Raw genomic sequence first — 23,930 nt, 5'->3', positions numbered from 1 at the left:
CAATACAATAGGAATCTTCTTTAAATGGTACTTAGTAGCTGTGTAAAGTTTGAAAGCCATAACTGTTATACTTGCTAAGAGCTGGGAAAGAAAAGAAAAAGTTATGTGTCCTGAAGCCACTTTCAGTCTCTTTGTCACTTGGACCTTAAAACTTTGACCCACTGATCCCAAAAACAGTAGATGTGTTAGTCATCATGTAAAGTTTGCAAGCTGTATCTATTATACTTTCCGACTTGGAGCCAGGAAACAAAGTGTCACTGATCCCAAAAAGAACTTGGCTCTTCTCTAGTGGTACATAGTCACAGTCTGAAGTTTGACAGCCATAACTATCTTAGGTTAAAAAAGGTTTTGAAACTATGTTTCAGACTCTAGGTCACTGTGACCTTGATCTTTGACCTTTTGACCCAAAAAACAATAGTGAGCAGAGTCAGCAAGGGGAAGTCTGCAAGCTGTAGCCCTTACACGTTCCAACTTATAGTCTGGAAACAGAAAATGTTTATGGATCTTTGGCTTTAAACCCCACTTTGACCATCCATAGATCTAATACATTTGGTGAATCTGTTTTTTCACAATTATCCATCATGTCAACCTTCAATCTTTATAGTGGGCCACTTTGGGCATTAATTAAGGCATGGACAGGCGCCTGATTTTCACCATCAATTTTCTAGAGGCCAGCTGGGTGGCTTCAGTATTACTTAGAAACTGATGAGACTGTTCATATGTCTTTATCCCTTCTTTCTTCCTTAGATATATATAAAAATTGTGTTTCTTTCCTGAAAATTTATTTGACAATATTTCTTTCCTGACAATGTATTTGACAATGTTAAATTAGTTAATAACAAAATTACAAATTGTATAAATATAAAAAAATATTATTTCATACCATAATTAATCAGTACCAAATATCAATTAACATAATATATACAGTAGCAGTAGCAACAAAAATGAGTTGTTTTCAATGTAACAAAAGTAGCAAACAAAAATAGGTAGTTTTCAATGTAAGAAGCAACATGTTTATTTTTATATATGAACAATTATCAACCATTTTGTAGCATTAAGTTTTGAAAAACTAGAAATGTGCCCATGGGACACAGATGCCCCCACTTCTGAATGAATCCAGACGCGAAACCCCAGGTGCACAACTGCACATGCTGACCAACATTCCTGTAAACTTTGGTGACTCTAGGTCAAATACTTTTGGAGCTACGCGCGACACAACATTAAAATGACCAATTTTTTACTAAGTCAGGGGCCATAACTCCTACACGACTGAATGAATCCGGACGCGAAACCCCAGGTGCATTACTATACATGCTGACCAACATTCCTGTAAAGTTCTGTGACTCTACGTGAAATACTTTTGGAGCTAGGCGCAACATAACACTAAAATGACCAATTTTTACAAAGTCAGGGGCCATAACTCCTACCGGACTGAATGAATCTGGACACAAAACCCCAGGTGCACAACTACACATGCTGACTACACATGCTGACCAACATTCCTGTAAAGTTTTGTGACTCTACGTCAAATACTTTTGGAGCTAGGCGCGACACAACATTCTCAGAAGGACGGATGGACGGACGGCCAAGGGCAAATCTATATGCACCCCTCCCCCCCACCCCCAACAAAGTGGGGGCATAAAAAACATGCTATGAATTTGGTATGAAATGCATTATAACACAAGCTACATATGGTCACACAAACATCATTTTAGATAACATTTAATGAGTATTAATAAAATTTAATGTGTATCAAAATATCTGTATACAAGCTGAAAAATGAAATATTTACCATAAATGGAAGCTGCGTTTTTTTATTTTTTCCAATGTACATAATTAATCTTGGCTGTCTTTATTTTAAGACAGACAATAATTATGAAATTAAAAGGTTTTATTTTCAACAAAAATAGAAACATTTATTCAAATCATACTTATAAAAGTGCATATAGACAATTCCTTTTACCAGTATTTGCAAAAAAAAATCCTGAAAATGTCAAACTTTAATGCATTGCTAATAGTGCGTAGAATTCAAGTAAGTAATAGAAAGAGCATTGAAACTCGAGGGTAAACGATTTGTACGAGGGGGCGTAGCCCCGAGTATAAATCGTTTATCCGAGAGTTTTAATGTTCTTTCTGTTTTGTATCATAGCCATCCAAAAATGGTAGTTGTAGGCATTCCACATTGCCATATACAGCAGTTCAGTGAGTACTTAAAATCCTTGCTTTACAAATGTGTAAAGCCCAGGTAAAATAAACCAATGCGAGAGCAGAAAATCAATAAGATACACTTCGCTGTCTACTGTTCCAGACATGCTGGCATACTTTCCTATCCAACAGTGCGGTAATTAGCATGCGGGTATTAAATACCTGCACACTTTTAGTTACCGCACCCTGTACTCAGTGTCTACGATTTACCTGCACCAAATTTGTTAAGAAAAAACACCTAGCTATGATACAAGTACAAGTGGTTTTGTTGCATTATTACAGTCATGCAAATGTCTACACATTTCTGAATTGTCACTGTTTGAAACTTTGTGCCATCAATAAAATAGAACAGAGTGTAAATTAAATAAATTAGCACATAATCAGATAAGGTAAGCTATGTCAAAACTGCGGATAGCAAAGTCAGTAATGAAGAACACTCCCCATTTTTTCACTTAGAAGAAAAATAATACTAAACATGTAGAAATTACGAAAATAAAATTGATCATTTTCCACCTACTTCATTCTAAAATCTAAATCCCACTAATTAGTGTCCCCATTGAATAGCCATTTTTTTTTGTCAAAAGCATGAAATTTCATGTTCTCAAAAATAAATTATTTCAGAGTAAAATAATTAAATTTGTGTCTACAGGACACCGACGCCCCTACTTACTGACCCTGTAGTGTCATATTCAGCTGACAATGAAAGTTCTGAATTAACTGTTTTGTTCTAACTGCCAATGGACAAAGATTCTGACAAATGAGTAGCAGAGAGAATAAAAATACACATGGACCAGGAGTCATGCTCCAGCTGTCAATGACAGGTAAGGATCTTACCAATGTACAAAAAAAACATTTCCTGATCAAGGAAAACAGGATAAAAGAAACTATAAATGATTAAAATAAAAGAGAATTTCGCTTTTTTGGAGTGTTGAGGGAGTAGTAGTGGGTAAATCACAAATACACCCCACTCCCCGCAGTGCACAACTTCTTCATGAGGTCAAATGCTTCTTGAGATATTATGGCACAAACTTTAAGGCCCTTAATGCATCATTCTTGACTGACAAGATCCATAACTCCGATTTGCTACATGAAATCCCAAATAAAATCTCAGGTGCACATCTTCACATGCTGAAAATACTATTCCTACATATGCTTTCATGCTTTTCATGACAGTAGGTCAAATATTTTTTGAGATTAGTGTGACACAAAATTTTGACCCTTAATGTATCTATTTGAATAAGTCAATGGCCATAAAAATTTTGACCCTTAATGTATCTATTTGAATAAGTCAATGGCCATAATCACATGTAAGAAATCCCAAACAAAACCCCTGGTGCAAAGCTTCACATGCTGAATAACAATCCTTTGATGTTTGATGATCCAATGTCAAATACATTTTGATAAAAGCACAACAAGAATGCAAAGAGATGAACATCTGGATGGATGGACAGACATACAGACAGAAGCAAATCTAAGTGCCCAGTTCCTCCCCACAAATTTTGGCCAAGTGCACAAAAACAATACATAATAATTTCATATTTTGATTTTAAATTGAAGTGTATAAACATGAATAGAAGGAAGTATCCAATAAATAATATACAGAGGCAATCAAACTTAAACTACTCCCAACATTTATGTACATGAGCAGACTGGTATTTGTACTGTCAGAGACAAAAACAGGAACGCAGTCTGGACACAAACTGTTACACTAGACTATTCGAAAGCTTTGTCACTAAAAAATATAGACAAATGAATATTTAAAGTAAAAAAGGGCGTAACTTATGAAAGAAAGCGAAAAAGGGTAAAAGAACCTGTGCAGTACACGCTACCAAGATAGCAGCTTTACATTAAAACTTAACCAGATTTGGATGAAGATGCAGACACAGTTTCTGATGAATGACTTTGTGCAATAGCCCTACTTACTCAATAAATAGTCAAGCTAAAAATTTAAAATAGTAGGAAAAATATTTTGTTCTATATGTTGCGACACATCAAACTGAGATCATTTCACTGCTTGAAACGGTTTTGCATTAAAATCTTATTTCATTTTCCGCTCCTATTGAACGCTTGTTTCTGCTTGGCTTTTACTATGTCATCAGGAGAGGGTGTACTGAAGTCAAAAGGTTTAATCTGGTTCATTTCAACACAAAGAATCTCTCCCAAGCCCTTCAGCTGACATTTATAACTAAACTTCTTCTGTTTGTACCTCTTTCCTTTCTTTCTGCCTGGTCTGACCTTGATCTCTAGGCAAAGGGTGTTTCCAATACCAGATGGACCTTTTAAATGATTTTTAAAATTCTCCACCTGCACATCATCTAGGAATGTCAGCTTTCCATCAGACAAATCCAAGTCTTCTGACTCCTTTTTGGTATCAGCTAATATTACATCTGATCCTCCTACAGTTATGTCTTTTTCAACTGAGTTAGACACCTTGTTTGTATTCTCAATATTAGAATTAAGTTTTTCTTTTGTATCCTTTAATAACTGTGGACCTTTTCTTGTGGCAAGATCTGCCAAGGATATACCTTTCGCTTTAGCCAAAATGGTTTCACCATCATTATCTGATTCAACACTCTCTTTGTTTTTGTCTTTAAGGTTTTCACCATCTCTCTTTGTTTCAGTCCTTTTCAAACTTGCACATTGTCTGGTCACAATAATTTCATTTTCCTTTTTGTCACTTTCCTCTATCAAACCATTATCCCCCTTTTTGTCTCTTTTCTCTATCAAACTACTTAGTGATTTCATGATCTGCTCCTTGTCTGACTTATTCTTGAACATTTCTGATGCAGTGCTCTGCCTGGTCACAATAATTTCATTTTCCATTTTGTCACTTTTCTCTATCAAACCATTATCCCCCTTTTTGTCTCTTTTCTCTATCAAACTACTTAGTGATTTCATGATCTGCTCCTTGTCTGACTTGTTCTTGAACATTTCTGATGCAGTGCCTGACTTCTGCTGCCAAACATCCTGATTCCCTTTGTTATCAGATTTGTTTTCCTTCCCAGCTGCTGACATAGGTGATGTCTTCACACCATCAGCTGCTGCTAGCTGTGATAATGACAATCTTACTGGAGAACTACCAAGAGAACTACCTGATTGAACTTTTGCTAACCCTGACAAAGATGAAGAATTTTCGGAATGAGCTTTAGCCAACTGTGACAAAGGACAGGAGTTTTCGGAATGAGCTTTAGCTAACCCTGACAAAGATGAAGAATTTTCGGAATGAGCTTTAGCTAATTGTGACAAAGGTGAAGAGTTCTGGGTATTAGTTTTTGCTAACTGTGATAATGGTGACGAGTTTTCAGAATGTGTTTTAGCTAATTGTGACAAAGAGTTGTCCGTATGAGCTTTAGCTAATCCTGAAAGGGATGATAAAGTAATTCTTGATAGGGCAGGTAACATTTTTGACTTATGCTCAGTACTTAAGTTTGACAGTACTGAGGATGGATCTTGAGTCTTACTCAGATGTGCTTTGGTTAAACAGGATGAAGGTAGTGATAATTTATTCTGTGTTTCATTTGATTTATTACTGACAATATCTTTGGAACTGTCTTCTTTACCACCTACTGAAACTGCAGATGTTTTGTTCTGAGCTGAGACAACAGCTGATGGAGAATTAAATTCTGACAATGTACTTGTATGCATGGAATTGTGTAACTGGCTCTCTGCTAAGTCTGACAGTAATGACTGAGTAGGTTTCTTTGCAGTAGGAATGTTGCTTGCATAATGTTCTTTCGCTAAATCAGATAAAGGTAACTGTGTATTGGCCTTCAACTCCTGAGACATATTTTGTTCTGTAGAAATAGCTTCTTTCTTCCTGAGACCATGCTGTTTTTCTAATGGTGATGACTGCTTAACTTCTGTGTGATCTGTTGATGTACCTCCTGTTGTAGAGTCACTTAACTTTTGGCTTTGAACATTCTGACCATGCTGTGTATTATAAAACAAGCCTCCTACAACCTTTCTGGCATCTTTACCATCTGTAGCACTACCTGCATCTGTCAGACCACAATGTAATGGACGTTTAAAAGATGCACACTGTTGTTTGACAACTATGTGACCAGTTGGGAGATCTGTCAAGGGACTGACTGAAACATCATGTGACTGCAACAAAAAAGATGGGGACTGGGGAGAAACACTGTCCCCAAACTTCATAACACCCCCCGTGGTTTTTGGAAGGTAAGAAAACACATTATCCTGTAAACTATAACAATTATCACAGTCTATCTCATCATCTAGTTCTTACCTTACATGAGCCATAGATTCAACATAGAGTCACATGATGCACACAGGTCACATGATTAGAGGTCACATGATGAAGACAGGTCATTTAACAATCATGTTGATCGGAGTGGTAGCAGCACAAATCACCAAGGTGAAGTGAAGGGAATATGAAAAAGAAAAGGCACCTTGTTAAGCAATGGTCAACATTAAATAACATTAACATTTGAGCCACGCCATGAGAAAACCAACATAGTGGCTTTGCGACCAGCATGGATCCAGACCAGCCTGCGCATCCGCGCAGTCTGGTCAGGATCCATGCTGATCGCTTACAGTTTTTCTAATTACAATAGGCTTTGAAAACAAACAGCATGGATCCTGACCAGACTGCGCAGATGCGCAGGCTGGTCTTGATCCATGTGGTCGCAAAGCCACTATGTTGGTTTTCTCATGGCACGGCTCATTTAACAATGTGTCATTAGTCAATGGCGAATTAAAAAGGTTTATAAAATAAAATGGAATATGTTGAGTTTAACACCCTAATTTAATATTAACTGTCTATTAGATACAGTTCAGTATGTTAGATTTTATTTGAACACTGCTATATTACAGGGTACCTACCTTGTGATCTGTTCCGGCGGTCTTTTCTTGGTTCTCTCTGGGGTTTTGGTGCCTCTGCAATATATTCAAAATATCTGTGTTATAGTGAAACTCAAATTATAAGGAAATCTCGGATATAGTGAACACTTTAAAATATACCTATTTTTGTTTTTCTTTGTTCTGTATCAAAAAAACAAGAGGGCCAAGATGGCCCTAGGTCGCTCACCTAAGAAACACTCCATAACAGTGTAAAACATGTTTGACCTAGTGATTTCATGGAAACAAATATTCTGACCAATTTTCATTAAGATTGGACCAAAAAATTGGTCTCTTGCGATAAAACAAGCATTTTCTTAGATATGACCTAGTTTTTGACCCTAGATGACCCATGTTCAAACTCGACCTAGATTTTATCAAGGCAATCATTCTGACCAAAATTCATGAAGATCAACTGAAAAATACAGCCTCTATCACATACAGAAGTTTTTTCTTTGATTTGACCAAGTGACCTAGTTTTTGACCTCAGATGACCCATATTCAAATTTGACCTAGATTTCATTAAGGCAATCAACCTGACCAAATTTCATAAATTGAAGATCAATTGAAAAATACCGCCTCTATCGCATACACAAGGTTTTTCTTTGATTTGACCTAGTGACCTAGTTTTTGACCCGAGATGACCCATTTTCGAACTCGGCCTAGATTTCATCAAGGCAATCATTCTGACCAAAATTCATGAAGATCAATTGAAAAATACAGCCTCTATCGCATACACAAGGTTTTTCTTTGATTTGACCTAGTGACCTAGTTTTTGACCCGAGATGACCCATTTTCGAACTTGGCCTAGATTTCATCAAGGTTATCATTCTGACCAATATTCATGAAGAAGAATTGAAAAATACAGCCTCTATCGCATACACAAGGTTTTTCTTTGATTTGACCTAGTGACCTAGTTTTTGACCCGAGATGACCCATTTTCGAACTCGGCTTAGATTTTATCAAGGTTATCATTCTGACCAATACTCATGAAGATTAATTAAAAAATACCACCTCTATCGCATACACAAGGTTTTTCTTTGATTTGACCTAGTGACCTAGTTTTTGACCCGAGATGACCCATTTTCGAACTCGGCCTAGATTTCATCAAAGTTATTATTCTGACCAATATTCATGAAGATTAAATGAAAAATACAGCCTCTATCGCATACACAAGGTTTTTACGTGATATGACCTAGTGACCTAGTTTTTGACCCCAGATGACCCATTTTCGAACTCGGCCTAGATTTCATCAAGGTAATCATTCTGACCAAAATTCATGAAGATCAATTGAAAAATACCGCCTCTATCGCATACACAAGGTTTTTCTTTGATTTGACCAAGTGACCTAGTTTTTGACCTCAGATGACCCATATTCAAATTCAACCTAGATTTCATTAAGGCAATCAACCTGACCAAATTTCATAAATATCAACTGAAAAAAACAGTCTCTATCGCATACACAAGATTTTTCTTTAATTTGACCTAGTGACCTAGTTTTTGACCTCAGATAACCCATATTCAAAACCGACCTAGTTTTCATCAAGGCAATCACTCTGACCAAATTTCATGAAGATCAATTGAAAAATACATCCTCTATTGCATACACAATGTTTTTCTTCGATTTGACCTAGTGACCTAGTTTTTGACCCCAGATAACCCATTTTCGAAATCAGCCTAGATTTTATCAAGGTAATCATTCTGGCTAAATTTCATGAAGATCAGTTGAAAATTACAGCCTCTATTGCATACACAAGGTTTTTCTTTGATTTGACCTAGTGACCTAGTTTTTGACCCCAGATGACCCATTTTCGAACTTGGTCTAAATTTCATCAAGGCATCATTCTGACCAAAATTCATGAAGATCAATTGAAAAATACAGCCTCTATCGCATACACAAGGTTTTTACGTGATATGACCTAGTGACCTAGTTTTTGACCCCAGATGACCCATTTTCGAACTCGGCCTAGATTTCATCAAGGTAATCATTCTGACCAAAATTCATGAAGATCAATTGAAAAATACCGCCTCTATCGCATACACAAGGTTTTTCTTTGATTTGACCTAGTGACCTAGTTTTTGACCCGAGATGACCCATTTTCGAACTCGGCCTAGATTTCATCAAGGCAATCATTCTGACCAAAATTCATGAAGATCAATTGAAAAATACAGCTTCTATCGCATACACAAAGTTTTTCTTTGATTTGACCTAGTGACCTAGTTTTTGACCCGAGATGACCCATTTTCGAACTCGGCCTAGACTTCATCAAGGTTATCATTCTGACCAATATTCATGAAGATCAATTGAAAAATACAGCCTCTATCGCATACACAAGGTTTTTACGTGATATGACCTAGTGACCTAGTTTTTGACCCCAGATGACCCATTTTCGAACTCGGCCTAGATTTCATCAAGGTAATCATTCTGACCAAAATTCATGAAGATCAATTGAAAAATACCGCCTCTATCGCATACACAAGGTTTTTCTTTGATTTGACCTAGTGACCTAGTTTTTGACCTCAGATGACCCATATTCAAATTCAACCTAGATTTCATTAAGGCAATCAACCTGACCAAATTTCATAAATATCAACTGAAAAAAACAGTCTCTATCGCATACACAAGATTTTTCTTTAATTTGACCTAGTGACCTAGTTTTTTGACCTCAGATAACCCATATTCAAAACCGACCTAGTTTTCATCAAGGCAATCACTCTGACCAAATTTTCATGAAGATCAATTGAAAATACATCCTCTATTGCATACACAATGTTTTTCTTCGATTTGACCTAGTGACCTAGTTTTTGACCCCAGATAACCCATTTTCGAAATCAGCCTAGATTTTATCAAGGTAATCATTCTGGCTAAATTTCATGAAGATCAGTTGAAAATTACAGCCTCTATTGCATACACAGGTTTTTCTTTGATTTGACCTAGTGACCTAGTTTTTGACCCCAGATGACCCATTTTCGAACTTGGTCTAAATTTCATCAAGGCATCATTCTGACCAAAATTCATGAAGATCAATTGAAAAATACAGCCTCTATCGCATACACAAGGTTTTACGTGATATGACCTAGTGACCTAGTTTTTGACCCCAGATGACCCATTTTCGAACTCGGCCTAGATTTCATCAAGGTAATCACTCTGACCAAAATTCATGAAGATCAATTGAAAAATACCGCCTCTATCGCATACACAAGGTTTTTCTTTGATTTGACCTAGTGACCTAGTTTTTGACCCGAGATGACCCATTTTCGAACTCGGCCTAGATTTCATCAAGGCAATCATTCTGACCAAAATTCATGAAGATCAATTGAAAAATACAGCTTCTATCGCATACACAAAGTTTTTCTTTGATTTGACCTAGTGACCTAGTTTTTGACCCAAGATGACCCATTTTCGAACTTGGCCTAGATTTCATCAAGGTTATCATTCTGACCAATATTCATGAAGAAGAATTGAAAAATACAGCTTCTATCGCATACACAAGGTTTTTCTTTGATTTGACCTAGTGACCTAGTTTTTGACCCGAGATGACCCATTTTCGAACTCGGCTTAGATTTTATCAAGGTTATCATTCTGACCAATATTCATGAAGATTAATTAAAAAATACCACCTCTATCGCATACACAAGGTTTTTCTTTGATTTGACCTAGTGACCTAGTTTTTGGCCCGAGATGACCCATTTTCGAACTCGGCCTAGATTTCATCAAAGTTATTATTCTGACCAATATTCATGAAGATTAAATGAAAAATACAGTCTCTATCGCATACACAAGGTTTTTCTTTGATTTGACCTAGTGACCTAGTTTTTGACCCGAGATGACCCATTTTCGAACTCGGCCTAGATTTCATCAAGGTTATCATTCTGACCAATATTCATGAAGATTAATTGAAAAATACAGCCTCTATCGCATACACAAGCTAAATGTTGACAGACGACGGACGACAGACGACGGACGACGGACATCGAGCGATCAGAAAAACTCACCTGAGCATTGCTCAGGTGAGCTAAAAAACAGTACAGTCTTTTCTAAATAAGTAAAGCAGAGTTATGGAACCTACTGCTATGCACTGGGAGTCAGTTCATCACACTGAATAAGTTTGTTATAAACAAAAACTTCAACAAAGTGGGATCCTGACACAAACAAATGGGTAAGTGTAGTAGCTCTATCTATTCTTTCAATCATCAAGCTAAAAAGTAACTGAAATAGATTTGGTCATTTTAGATGCAGTGTAAGTCAACTTGAGGTCATTTTAGATGCAGTGTAAGTAGACTTAAGGTCATTTTAGATGCAGTGTAAGTAGACTTGAGGTCATTTTAGATGCAGTGTAAGTAGACTTTAGGTCATTTTAGATGCAGTGTAAGTAGACTTTAGGTCATTTTAGATGCAGTGTAAGTAGACTTTAGGTCATTTTAGATGCAGTGTAAGTAGACTTGAGGTCATTTTAGATGCAGTGTAAGAAGGCTTGAGGTCATTTTAGATGCAGTGTAAAAAGACTTGAGGTCATTTTAGATGCAGTGTAAGTAGACTCGAGGTCATTTTAGACCCAGTGTAAGTAGACTTCAGGTCATTTTAGATGCAGTGTAAGAAGACTTGAGATCATTTTAGACCCAGTGTGAGTAGACTTGAGATCATTTTAGATGCAGTGTAAGTAGACTTGAGGTCATTTTAGATGCAGTGTCAGTAGACTTGAGACCATTTTAGACCCAGTGTTAGTAGACTTGAGGTCATTTTAGACGCAGTGTAAGTAGACTTGAGGTCATTTTAGATGCAGTGTAAGTAGACTTGAGGTCATTTTAGATGCAGTGTCAGTAGACTTGAGATCATTTTAGACCCAGTGTGAGTAGACTTGAGATCATTTTAGATGCAGTGTGAGTAGACTTGAGATCATTTTAGATCCAGTGTGAGTATACTTGAGATCATTTTAGATGCAGTGTAAGTAGATTTGAGGTCATTTTAGATGCAGTGTCAGTAGACTTGAGACCATTTTAGACCCAGTGTTAGTAGACTTGAGGTCATTTTATATGCAGTGTCAGTAGACTTGAGGTCATTTTAGATGCAGTGTCAGTAGACTTGAGATCATTTTAGATGCAGTGTAAGTAGACTTGAGGTCATTTTAGATGCAGTGTCAGTAGACTTGAGACCATTTTAGACCCAGTGTTAGTAGACTTGAGGTCATTTTAGATGCAGTGTAAGTAGACTTGAGGTCATTTTAGATGCAGTGTAAGAAGACTTGAGGTCATTTTAGATGCAGTGTAAGTAGACTTGAGGTCATTTTAGATGCAGTGTCAGTAGACTTGAGATCATTTTAGACCCAGTGTGAGTAGACTTGAGGTTATTTTAGATGCAGTGTAAGTAGACTTGAGGTCATTTTAGATGCAGTGTCAGTAGACTTGAGATCATTTTAGACCCAGTGTGAGTAGACTTGAGGTCATTTTAGATGCAGTGTAAGTAGATTTGAGGTCATTTTAGACACAGTGTAAATAGACTTGAGATCATTTTAGACCCAGTGTAAGTAGACTTCAAGTCATTTTAGACACAGTGTAAATAGACTTGAGGACATTTCAGATGCAGTGTAAATAGACTTGAGGTCATTTAAGATGCAGTGTAAATAAACTCGAGGACATTTTAGATGCAGTGTAAATAGACTTGAGGACATTTTAGATGCAGTGTAAATAGACTCGAGGACATTTTAGATGCAGTGTAAATAGACTCGAGGACATTTTAGATGCAGTGTAAATAGACTTGAGGGCATTTTAGATGCAGTGTAAATAGACTTGAGGACATTTTAGATGAAGTGTAAGCAGACTCGAGGTCATTTTAGATGCAGTGTAAGTAGACTTGAGGTCATTTCAGATGCACTGTAACTATTTTAACATTGCTTGAAGAGTGACTTGGGAAGACTTTGCAGCACTATTTTGATGAGGAAATTTAAATATTAAGCCTGAACACCATTCAAAAAAGGTAATAGACTCTGTTCCCATCCATGTCCTTGTTTGGAAGTCCACAAAATATTAGAAAAACAGCACAATGTGGCTGGTACTGCCTATGTGCATGCAAATAGCAAATTTGTGTGTGTGTGTGTGTGTTCGGGTTTAACGTCTTCGAAACAGCAAATTTGTGTAAATTACTGCATCGCAAATATATCACTCCCATGAGCTTGATTTAAATGTAATCTTGCAATACAATTGTCAATAATCTCCTTTTCGAAATTTTCATGTAATTCACTGACAAAATCATAATCATCAATACTAAAATATAAATAAAATTCTGTAAAACTTTATATTTGCTAAATACAGTTGCTACGCTGCTAACAACTGTGAAACAACTGGACATAAAGGTCTTTCGATGATAATCCAAAAATCCCTAGTTTACTGTTTTAATTGTAACTAAACTCCATTCCTACAATAAAGATTGCATGCATGTTATACCTTGCGAATTAAGGAGTTCATTAAGTGATCCCTCCACACTGAAGTTGTGCCTCATGATAGTATCCACCATAACACCCTCCGGGACGGCCTCTCCCAGCACATTCCTCACTTCCTCTAACACAGAGTTCAACTTGGCTGAAATCATGCAACCAAGAATTAGTGCTATAAATAGAATTACTGTACACAATGTCATGTTCTAGTTTTATAAATAGGTAATGATAAATATTTAAATTTGGCAAACAATGTAACTGGAATTAAATCAACCTAAGAATACATTTTGTTTGATAAAATTTAAATACACATTCAAGCCAAAATATGGGTAAATTGCCCTGTTAAAAACTTATCACTATATAAACAAGAGCTATCCGTAAGACAGCACACTCGACTTTTCTCAGTGCTTGACTCTGAATTAGAGTTTTGCCAGTAAAAGGGGCTTATCTCAACCAAATATATAATCAGAGTTATGGAGATTGTTTCTCCTGGTGTAGACTTTGATAGTAAATAACTATTTTAAGTTTCAACTCAAAAGCTTTGATAGTAACAGAGATGTTTGACTTTATCAAAAACTTTAACCAAAATTCTATGTTAAAAAGGGGCATAACTCTGCCAAAAATTCAAATCAGAGTTATAGGGATTGTTTCTCCTGGTGTATAGTAAATAACTGTTTTAAGTTTCAAGTCAAAAGCTTTGATAGTAACAGAGATATTTGACTTTATCAAAAATTTTAACCAACAGCTACGGCAACGCAGATGCCGAGTGCAAATAGCTCTACCTTTTCTTCGATAAATCAAGTTAATATATGACAAGCAAGCCTGATGGTAATTGGTGAGATGATGGAGCAGAACTTGACTCAGCTGGATGCAGACATTTAAGCAATATACTGAAGTATTATCAACATTTCACAGTTGATACTGATTGAAAGTTGATTCAAAATTTTAGTCACTATCAAGATCTCAATACAATAAGTTTTTACATGCATTATCAGAGTTTTCCTAAGCAAACAAGTACCTTCATCAACATCAGTGAGTTTGGGGCGTGTATAATCGAGTGAGCTACGGTGCTGAGTTCGAGGTGTCCCCTCGTCTGTGTCCTCACTCTCATCCTCCTCTGGGATCCCTCCTTGTTCATCCATGAAGTTTGACAGTGCCACATTGCGTTCACGATTGTATGTAAACTGTGCAGCTGGACAATAAACAAGAGCACCGCCTTGCGGGTGCTGACGCTCATCTGATTTTTTTTTGTGTAATAGAAATATTGTCCTACCCATATTTTCTAAGTCTAAAAAGGGGCATCATTCTTGCAAAAAGCAGGATAGAGTTATGTTTCTTGATGTTCAGTGTCCACATATGATGGTGAAAAACTGTTGCAAGTTTTAAAGCAATAGGTTTGATAGTTTATGAGAAAAGTGGACTTAAACATAATACTCAAGCAAGAAAATGATTTTCTAAGTCCAAAAGGGGCAATAATTATTGCAAAAAGCAGGATGGAGTTATGTTGCTTGCTGTACAGGGTCAGCTTATGACGGTGAACAAGTGTTGCAAGTTTCAAAGCAATAGCTTTGATAGTTTAAGAGAAAAAGTTGACCTAAACATAAAACTTAACCAAGAAATCTGATATTTTCTAAGTCCAAAAGGGGCCATAAATCTTGCAAAAAGCAGGATGGAGTTATGTTTCTTGCTGTACAGGGTCAACTTATGATGGTGAACAAGTGTTGCAAGTTTTAAAGCAATAGCTTTGACAGTTTAGGAGAAAAGCTGACCTAAACATAAAACTTAACCAAGAAAACTGATTTTCTAAGTCCAAAAGGGGCAATAATTCTTGCAAAAAGCAAGATGGAATTATGTTTCTTGATGTACAGGGTCTGCTTATGATGGTGAACAAGTATTCCAAGTTTCAAAGCAATAGCTTTGATAGTTTAGGAGAAAAGTTGACCTAAACATAAAACTTAACCAAGAAATCTGATATTTTCTAAGTACAAAAGGGGCCATAAATCTTGCAAAAATCAAGATGGAGTTATGTTTCTTGCTATACAGGGTCAGCTTATGATGGTGAACAAGTATTCCAAGTTTCAAAGCAATAGCTTTGATAGTTTAGGAGAAAAGCTGACCTAAACATAAAACTTAACCAGGCAACGCCGACGCAGACGCCGACGCCGACAACCGCTCAAGTGATGACAATAACTCATCATTTTTTTTCAAAAAATCAGATGAGCTAAAAATCAAATACTAGAATAAACAGAACTGCTTCAACAATAACTTGATGTTTATATTTTCTGCCATCAAACACCCAACCGTATTTCCACATTTGCCTTTGTTAGATTCTGGCTGTGGATACAGGCCTCAACTGTCATATAAATATGATTTGTTACAATATTATGTCCTAGATATTTATTTGTTGGCTTTGGAGTTACAACAAAATTAAGGTCATATGGTGATTTTTCCAACCTTTGAGAACTAGTTCTGGCATGGGCAGGCACCTGGGTAGAACCACTGACCTTCCATAAGCCAGCAGGATGGTTTTCTCAAATGAAAAATTATACAACCCAAGCAAGACTATGAACCAAATTCAGTGGGGGACAAAGTGCTGATCTCCACGACCTCAACCACTGGGCAATATAGTCTCCTATCACTGACATTAAAATAGCCACAAACAAAATCACTGATTCATAAATCTTCATTTTCAACTTGAGTTAAAGGAGAGTTTAATCTGGAAATAATTAAGGTGTATATCTTAAAAACCTCACTTAGTCAATTTGGTTAACTAAATAACACACTTTTCAAGTTGCAAAGCACATACACTCAATATTATCAACTATTATATTCATGAATGTGTTCATACACCAGATGTCCCTCTGTTGTGCCCATAATATTAGAACACAGAAGTGGTAGTCCTGTTTATAACAGCTCTTTGAAAATACAATGTTAAGACTGAACAACGAGTGTGAACATGACCTTTGAGCTAGTTATGTAAGTGACATGTTGCCAGTAAATGTTTATATTTAGCTATCTGCATATTCATCAATGTAGCTACTGACTGATAACAAAAATGACTTAAAAAGAATGTTTCGCCTCCAAAAGGTGACCAAGACCTTTACTAACACATTTCAACTTCTTAGATATCTATATACTGTTAAAGATTAATGGACACAACTAACCATCAGAAAATAAATATAGTGTCAGTTTAGCTATGGTAGCCAGAACAGCAGGGACCTTTGACCTAAAGGTTTGAGTTTTGCAAAAAAACACCTTAAACATTTGCTGCTTTTTTCAAATTATCCATCAATGAATATTGAAGTTTTAGCTGGGAAAAGGAAAATGACCTAAAATATCTTACTTCCTAGTACGATCAGGGGGTCACACTGGGAATTTTTTTCTCTGAGCCACTGCTTTTTCCGAAGATAAAATTATGAGGCCAACAACGGCGAAGCGCATAGCATTGACGTTCTTGTAGGACTACATTATATGTACCAAAGTACCCATACCACTCAAGAAATTAATGTAGTTATTACATATTTCTCAGTAACCCTTTAAAAAGCTACTTAGAAAAACAATTTTTGTTAACTTCTAAAATTATCATTTTTATAAACATCTGCCATTTAATAATTTTTTTTGAATAACGATCTTGGCCTTTAAGCTAGAAATCTAGGTCTTGCATGTAACATTGTGTCAAGTAATTTGCATACAAAAAGTATTAACCAGAGGAAAAAAATTTAATGATAATAAATATTTGACTTTTAAGTGTGACATTGACCTCTGAGCTAGGGGTATAAGTCTTGCACAAAATAAAATTTGTCATGTTATATAAATTCTGGTCATTTGTGCTAAGTTAGTCTAAAGTTGACCTTGCACAAAAAAGTCCCCTTATACTCAAAACGTTCCATGAAGGAGCAAAAAGATTTAACAAGTACAATTTACCAGTTCCTGGTGAGATGCAATAGTTATCCTCTATAGAGTGTCCATAAACATCATCTTCGTCATAATACTCTGAAATATAACAATTGTATTTGTTTAGCCTGATACAAAATAATACAGACGGCATATACAAAATGTACTTTGATATGTTGTGAGTAAGTATCTACCCGACACTTGTGTGTAATCTATTAACTTTTGTAAACTGATTTTCACTGTTCAAACATAAATATTAATGTAACTACTATATCTGAACCAATACAAAATATGCCTTTACTAAATATGCAGATATTATATGGCGTGGAAGAGAAGGCATTCAGCTGTCAATCTTGAGGTTATGAGTTTTAGTCTTACATGTGACATTTTAAATATCTTTAGAAAATTTTTATCAGTATTACCAACAATTTAACAGTTGAAATTGCCACATTCAGCACTTAAAGACCTCACAGAGCTTATTTACATGTGACTGCCAGTAGGGCTCAATACAAGACTTTGGTTCATTATATGAATGCAACAGTGGAAGTATGGATACCAGCAGCAAGAATAACAAACCAAAAGTATACTGTGAAATCATTATTATTCGTGGGGGATTAATTTTCGTGGATTCCGTGATTCAGCCCAACCACAGGTGTGTATGAAGTACTAGTAGGTAGAGTGTAGAGTCAGTGTACCCGGTTTCGCACACATTTCCCAAGAATACAATGTACCTTCCTATTTAGCTAAAAATGATTAAAATTTGAATTTACCTCTACATGTTTTAAGAAACACACTTAATATTTCGTTTAAAACACACTACTTTCACTTCCTACTTCAATGATGTCATACCTATTGGTTTGCTTGATTCGGATAACATAATTTGACCAGATGTTACACTTAAGTGTACCTAAAGATCATCAAGATTAACATTCTGATTAAGTTTCATGAAGATACAGTCATAAATGTGGCCTCTAGAGTATTAACAAGCTTTTCCTTTGATTTGACCTAGTGACCCAGTTTTTGACCCCCACCTGACCAAAATTTAAACTTGACCTATAGATCTTCAAGATTAACACTCTGACCAAGTTTCATTTTTTAGGATATGGTCATAAATGTGGCCACTACAATGTAAACAAGCTTTTCCTTTGATTTGACCATGTGACCTAGTTTTTTACCCATGATGAACCAATATCAAACTCGTCCAAGATTTTATTGAGGGTAACATTCTGACCAAGTTTCATTAAGATTGGGCTTAAATTGTGACCTCTAGAGTGTTAACAAACTTTTCCTTTGATTTAACCTGGTGACCTAGATTTTGATCCCATCTGACCCAGATTTGAACCTGACCTATGGATCATCAAGATTAACATTCTGACCAAGTTTCATTAAGATTAGGTCATAAATGTGGCTTCTAGAGTGTTAACTAGCTTTTCCTTTGATTTGACCTAGTGACCTAGTTTTTGACAAGTGATGAAAGTTTCAAAGCCATACGTCAAACACTTTACACAAAATATTAACTGGTACGAAAAACTTAACCCAGATTTCTAAGTCAAAAGGGGCCATAATTCAGCCAAAATCCTCGATGGAGTTATGTACTCTTGCTTATAACTGGACATGGTGATGGTTAACAGGTGTTGAAAGTTTCAATGCTTAATCTCAAGACTTTGTCAAAATATGAATTGGTACGAAAAAATTAAACAAGATTTCTAAGTCAAAAAGGGCCATAATTCAGCCAAAATCCTTGATGAAGTTATGTTCTCTTGGCTTTAACTGGTCATGGTGATGGTAAACAAGTGTTGAAAGTTTCAAAGCTTTATCTGAAAAGACTTTGTCAAAATATGAACTGGTACAAAAAACTTAACCCAGATTTTTAAGCCGAAAGGGGCCATAATTCAGCCAAAATCCTTGATGGAGTTACGTACTCTTGCCTATAACTGGACATGGTTGTGGTAAAGAAGTGTTGAAAGTTTCAAAGCTTTATCTCAAAAGACTTTGTCAAAATATGAACTTGTACGAAAAAATTATTTCTAAGTCAAAAGGGGCCATAATTCAGCCAAAATCCTTGATGGAGATATTGTGGGCTGAGCGCGAAACTATTGTAACTGTATATAAATAAAGAACAAGATACAATAGTTTCACGCTCAGCCCTCGATATGTGCTCTTGCCTATAAATGGTCATGGTGATGGTAAACAAGTGTTGAAAGTTTCAAAGCTTTATCTCAAAAGACTTTGTCAAAATGTGGACTGGTACGAAAAACTTAACCAAGGTGTGACGCTGACGCCGTGGCGAGTAGAATAGCTCTACTTATTCTTCGAATAGTCGAGCTAAAAATGTCACCAAGGATGTCAGCTTATTATAATAGTTGAGGGCCTTTATATGTTTAAGTTTGAAACTAAGATCATGTTACAACATATTAAAAAGGTCTGTTTCAGCTAGGTCACATTATAAACAAATACTTATCAAAATTCATGTTATATTGATTAGGTCTTTTGTCAATATTTCATTAACAGAAAAGTGCTAAAAAAGTCTGTAAAAAGTATATATCCAAAATGTACTATCCGGATACTGGTACACTCTATGACTGTCGTCTGAAAATGGTTTTCTATCAGTTAACTTGAGTCATTATCGTAAACCAGAGATAGTTCGTCAGATTTTAATGTTACTTATCATAAAAAAAATCCTCTGATGGTGAGCTTTTTTGGAGAATTATGGAAAAATTGCATACAACATCGGGTGAAACTTGAATAGTGAGCGGACATTCTAAACTTATTTTTGCTTTCGAAATTCAATAAATTTGTGCAGTTTCCAGTTGAAATTACGGTAGAATTTAGGGATTTTTCTAGAGCGGAATAGCAGGGCGCAGCGCCCTGCCCATTTTTAGCGCCGCCCTTCTGCCCGAAATCACTGCCCTTTTGCCTTTCTTCAGCACCCCTTTGCCCTTTTAGCACCGCCCCTTTGACCATTAATTAAGTATTTCTAAATGAACTGCCCATCAATCATCTGTCAAAATACAATCCCAAATAATTGTCTATCGATACGAAGTTATGACACGCCTTGACTATACACAGGTGCTGTGTATTTGCCCGAGGCATGTATGCAGTATCGGTATGCAGAAGACGACCGACCGAATCGTAATAAACAACAATTAGATAGGTCAGCAATTAAAGCAAACTGCAAAACAGAATAAAAAAGGAGAAAAAAACATATTTTGAAACAAAGTCTGCTGCTTATTAAATGCCGATTAATGGCCAGTAATTATCGGCAATTAGCGTGGCACCTCGTGTCAATTTTGTTGTTTACAGTTTGATCTCGGTTGAAGATAACAGTCGATCTTTAATTAGTATCACTGCCTATCAGAATATCTATGATTTTGTTATATCTATTTCATCAAAATACTATTAAATTTGTATGAAATTAATTTTGTTTAAAAGAAAATAAACCACTCGATCTTTTACAGAAGGTAACGGCAATCTCAGAATTTAGTGTAGACAGTCAGCGCGTACAGTAGTTTCCCTTTACCAAAATGGCGAAAATCGTAAACAAAGTTATTTTGAAGTTGGAAAATTGTCTACACCTTTGTATAATATGCACCCATGATTCGTTGAGGGTGGGGTGGACTGCGGGGGTGGGGGGGGGGGGGGGTGTCCGGGGTAAAAAAAATGTTATACACGAGTATCAACGGTACGTTCAGTAATATAATGACAGATTTGCACCAGAATTATTAAATTATTCAAAAGTATCTCATGGTATATTTCTAATCAAGAAAACTTTCAAGACAAAAATAATGTATGCAAGCATAAAACAAACTGCACGTATTTATAAATGATCATAAGCATGTTATATAGACAAACAGGTATTAATGTTTTTCCTGACATTCAGATTCATTGCAAATCTTTCTGTAGTACCTTACAATGTAGACATTACAACAAAAACCATAGAAATTTACCTTATGATTTTCGAAGACAAAGGTACGCAACGTGCAAAATGCACCCTGCCCCTTTTTAGCGGCACCCTGCCCTTTTTAGAGGTCTAGAAAAATCCCTAGGATTAGACTGCATTGATGTATACTTATTATATACTAAACAATTGTCTAATTTAAGGCTTGCATGAAGAAATCTTACAGGGCACTTTTCACGTGCTCAGTAATCAGCTGGCCGCTTAATTGGCGCCATTTTGACAATAAACAGGATGGGCACTCTTTTATCAATTAGTTTCAATACTTCATTGATTTTCGTTGCCTGTGTGCACTTGCCGTGACGTAATTTGCTGATCAAAAAATCAGCGAGGCATGTCTACTGGATAAAAGGCGGGATTTAGCAGAAAATCAAAGGCAAGAGGGCACATTTTAAGGGCAGCGTGGCGGCAGTTAAAAAAGGCAGGGCGGGCGCCCTGTTGCGTCGCTCCAGGAATAACACTATTAATTTATTAAAGCAAGTAAGTCTGAACAGTATATTATGACTTTTTTGGATTTTTCAAAGTCTTCGTTTTCCTAACAGTAAAATGCAGATATGGGTAAGGCTTAGAGGGATATATATATATATATATCAGGTCATAAAATAAGTCATCCTGATAAGCCAAATGAGTAAGGCTCCAGATAAGCTGCGTATTTGCATATTGCAGAAAACCCAATTGAATTCATACAGTGTGCGTACCAAAACACAATTAGAATTCCTAAATGACCTAATGCCCAATTTACAGGCTGGGCACATCTCCCGATCGGGGTAATTTAGCTCGTTCGGGGTATTTTACCCCGATCGAGGTAAAAACCTAACAAAAGAAATCATAAATATCAAAATTATGACCGGGAGCGTGTAAAAGCGATTTCTCTTCCATGTCTCGATGTTTTCTAGTGTAAAAACAAGGCAAAATAAACTCATACATGTACATTTTTCTTTCGCATAAAATGCGCATTTTGGATAGAAAAATCACAATTTTTGAAAATACACACAAGAGTGACCCAGTACTATCACTTACACTGTAATATTAGCCAAAAAATGTTTCTCATTCAATCCAGCATCTCAACAGCGACCATTTTGAAGTGAATAAATTTTATCCGTGATGCACACTACAGAATATTCTACTGTTTTGTATTAATTAGTACAGTGTGTGCGCAAAATTATTAAAATATACAATTTAACTTATGATAAAGAAGTTAGTTACTTAAAACAATGTGGTTATAAAAAATCAACATTTTATGTCCTTTATCTGTCATAACGTTTGAAGTGATATCTGCGACCAACTGAAGAGCGAATTCAAAACTCTGTCATGACAGCGGGAGTTTTTTGTGACCAATCAGAGCACTGCATTTTTAAGTACCTGCCAGTTTCAACTTCGACGTTTCTCATTACAGATCAGTGCAGCCGTCAAGCGCATGCCCGGAATGATTTATTGGAGCGCATGGCAAAATTGTGCATTTTTTTTACATGTCCGCGCGCATTTATTGTATAATATGCTTAATATACTGACTAAAATCAGTAAATATCACACTTTTTCAGTCGAGAAAGATTTTTGACTGCACATGTCCCAGATGATGCTACAAACTACAAAACTTCGAAGTTTTATCCGGATTTTTTATGGATTTAACGGTTTTATTTTAGTTTAAAGTTTAAGATTTTACACAAGGATTCTATGATAAAGTCCGAGTAAAATGTTATCATTACCTAAATGAATTTTTAGTATCATTCCGCAATGTCTCGCACATGTTAAAATTATGGATACACGAGTTAGTGATTTATATATATACCGGTATTACTAACCAGTAGCGTCATCGACAGTGACTTGCATTATCTGTCATTGTATTATGTAATTAAATATAAAATAAATTAGGAAAGTGTGGAAAACGTGTTATTTAGTATAGTGAGGGAGACATTTTAATAATACAGAAAATTGCTTCAGGTTCCAGAATAAGATAAAAAAAATAACATGATGGTTCAATGATTATGAGTACAGGCTGTATTTATTATTAAAAACAATGGAAATAACGGCTTGTGTGCATCACGAAAAATATCCATTCACTTCCAGATGGCGGCGATTGAGTTGCTGCGTTGAACTGTCGAATAATAATTCTCGATCTGTAAGTGTTAGTGATAGTATGGGGTCATTTTAGCCTGTATTTTCAAAAATTGCCATTTTTCTACCCAAAATGCGCATTTTATGCGAAAGAAAAATGTACATGTATGAGTTTATTTTGCCTTGTTTTTACACTTAGAAAACATCGAGACATGGAAGAGAAATCGCTTTTACACACTCCCGGTCATAATTTTGATATTTATGATTTCTTTTGTTAGGTTTTTACCTCGATCGGGGTAAAATACCCCGAACGAGCTAAATTACCCCGATCGGGAGATGTGCCCAGCCTGATTTATAAAAATCACTTGCATATCTCATTTTCCATAATTTTATTATAAAATGGGTACGAGACTTTTAACGCTAGACAACAGACTGGTTATACACAACGTCAAAACAGGTATCTATTTATTGGAAAAAGGACCATTCATTCTGATCAGTTACATTATTACTTGAACAAGGGAAGGAACTCTGGC

General features: G+C 36.0%; 1 protein-coding gene across 2 annotated transcripts in view; it reads right to left on the bottom strand.

The window, feature by feature from the left end:
* The window catches only part of LOC123524587 (HBS1-like protein), a 48,432-nt gene that overhangs the window by 24,266 nt on the left and 236 nt on the right, over nucleotides 1-23,930 (bottom strand). The window contains exons 2-6 of one of the 2 annotated variants that reach the window (XM_053538703.1): nucleotides 17,418-17,486; nucleotides 14,512-14,685; nucleotides 13,504-13,638; nucleotides 7,048-7,101; nucleotides 761-6,446 (exon numbers count right to left, since the gene is read on the bottom strand). In XM_053538703.1, the coding sequence (XP_053394678.1) occupies nucleotides 4,249-6,446; nucleotides 7,048-7,101; nucleotides 13,504-13,638; nucleotides 14,512-14,685; nucleotides 17,418-17,486 (2,630 nt within the window). In that variant the 3' untranslated portion in view covers nucleotides 761-4,248. Of the gene's footprint in view, nucleotides 1-760; nucleotides 6,447-7,047; nucleotides 7,102-13,503; nucleotides 13,639-14,511; nucleotides 14,686-17,417; nucleotides 17,487-23,930 lie in introns of those variants that run through there. The other variant, XM_045302881.2, reaches the window with a different exon arrangement.

Source organism: Mercenaria mercenaria, chromosome 3, assembly GCF_021730395.1.
Source record: "Mercenaria mercenaria strain notata chromosome 3, MADL_Memer_1, whole genome shotgun sequence".
Classification (NCBI taxonomy): Eukaryota; Metazoa; Mollusca; class Bivalvia; order Venerida; family Veneridae; genus Mercenaria; species Mercenaria mercenaria.
This window is presented reverse-complemented; position numbering and strand designations above follow the sequence as displayed.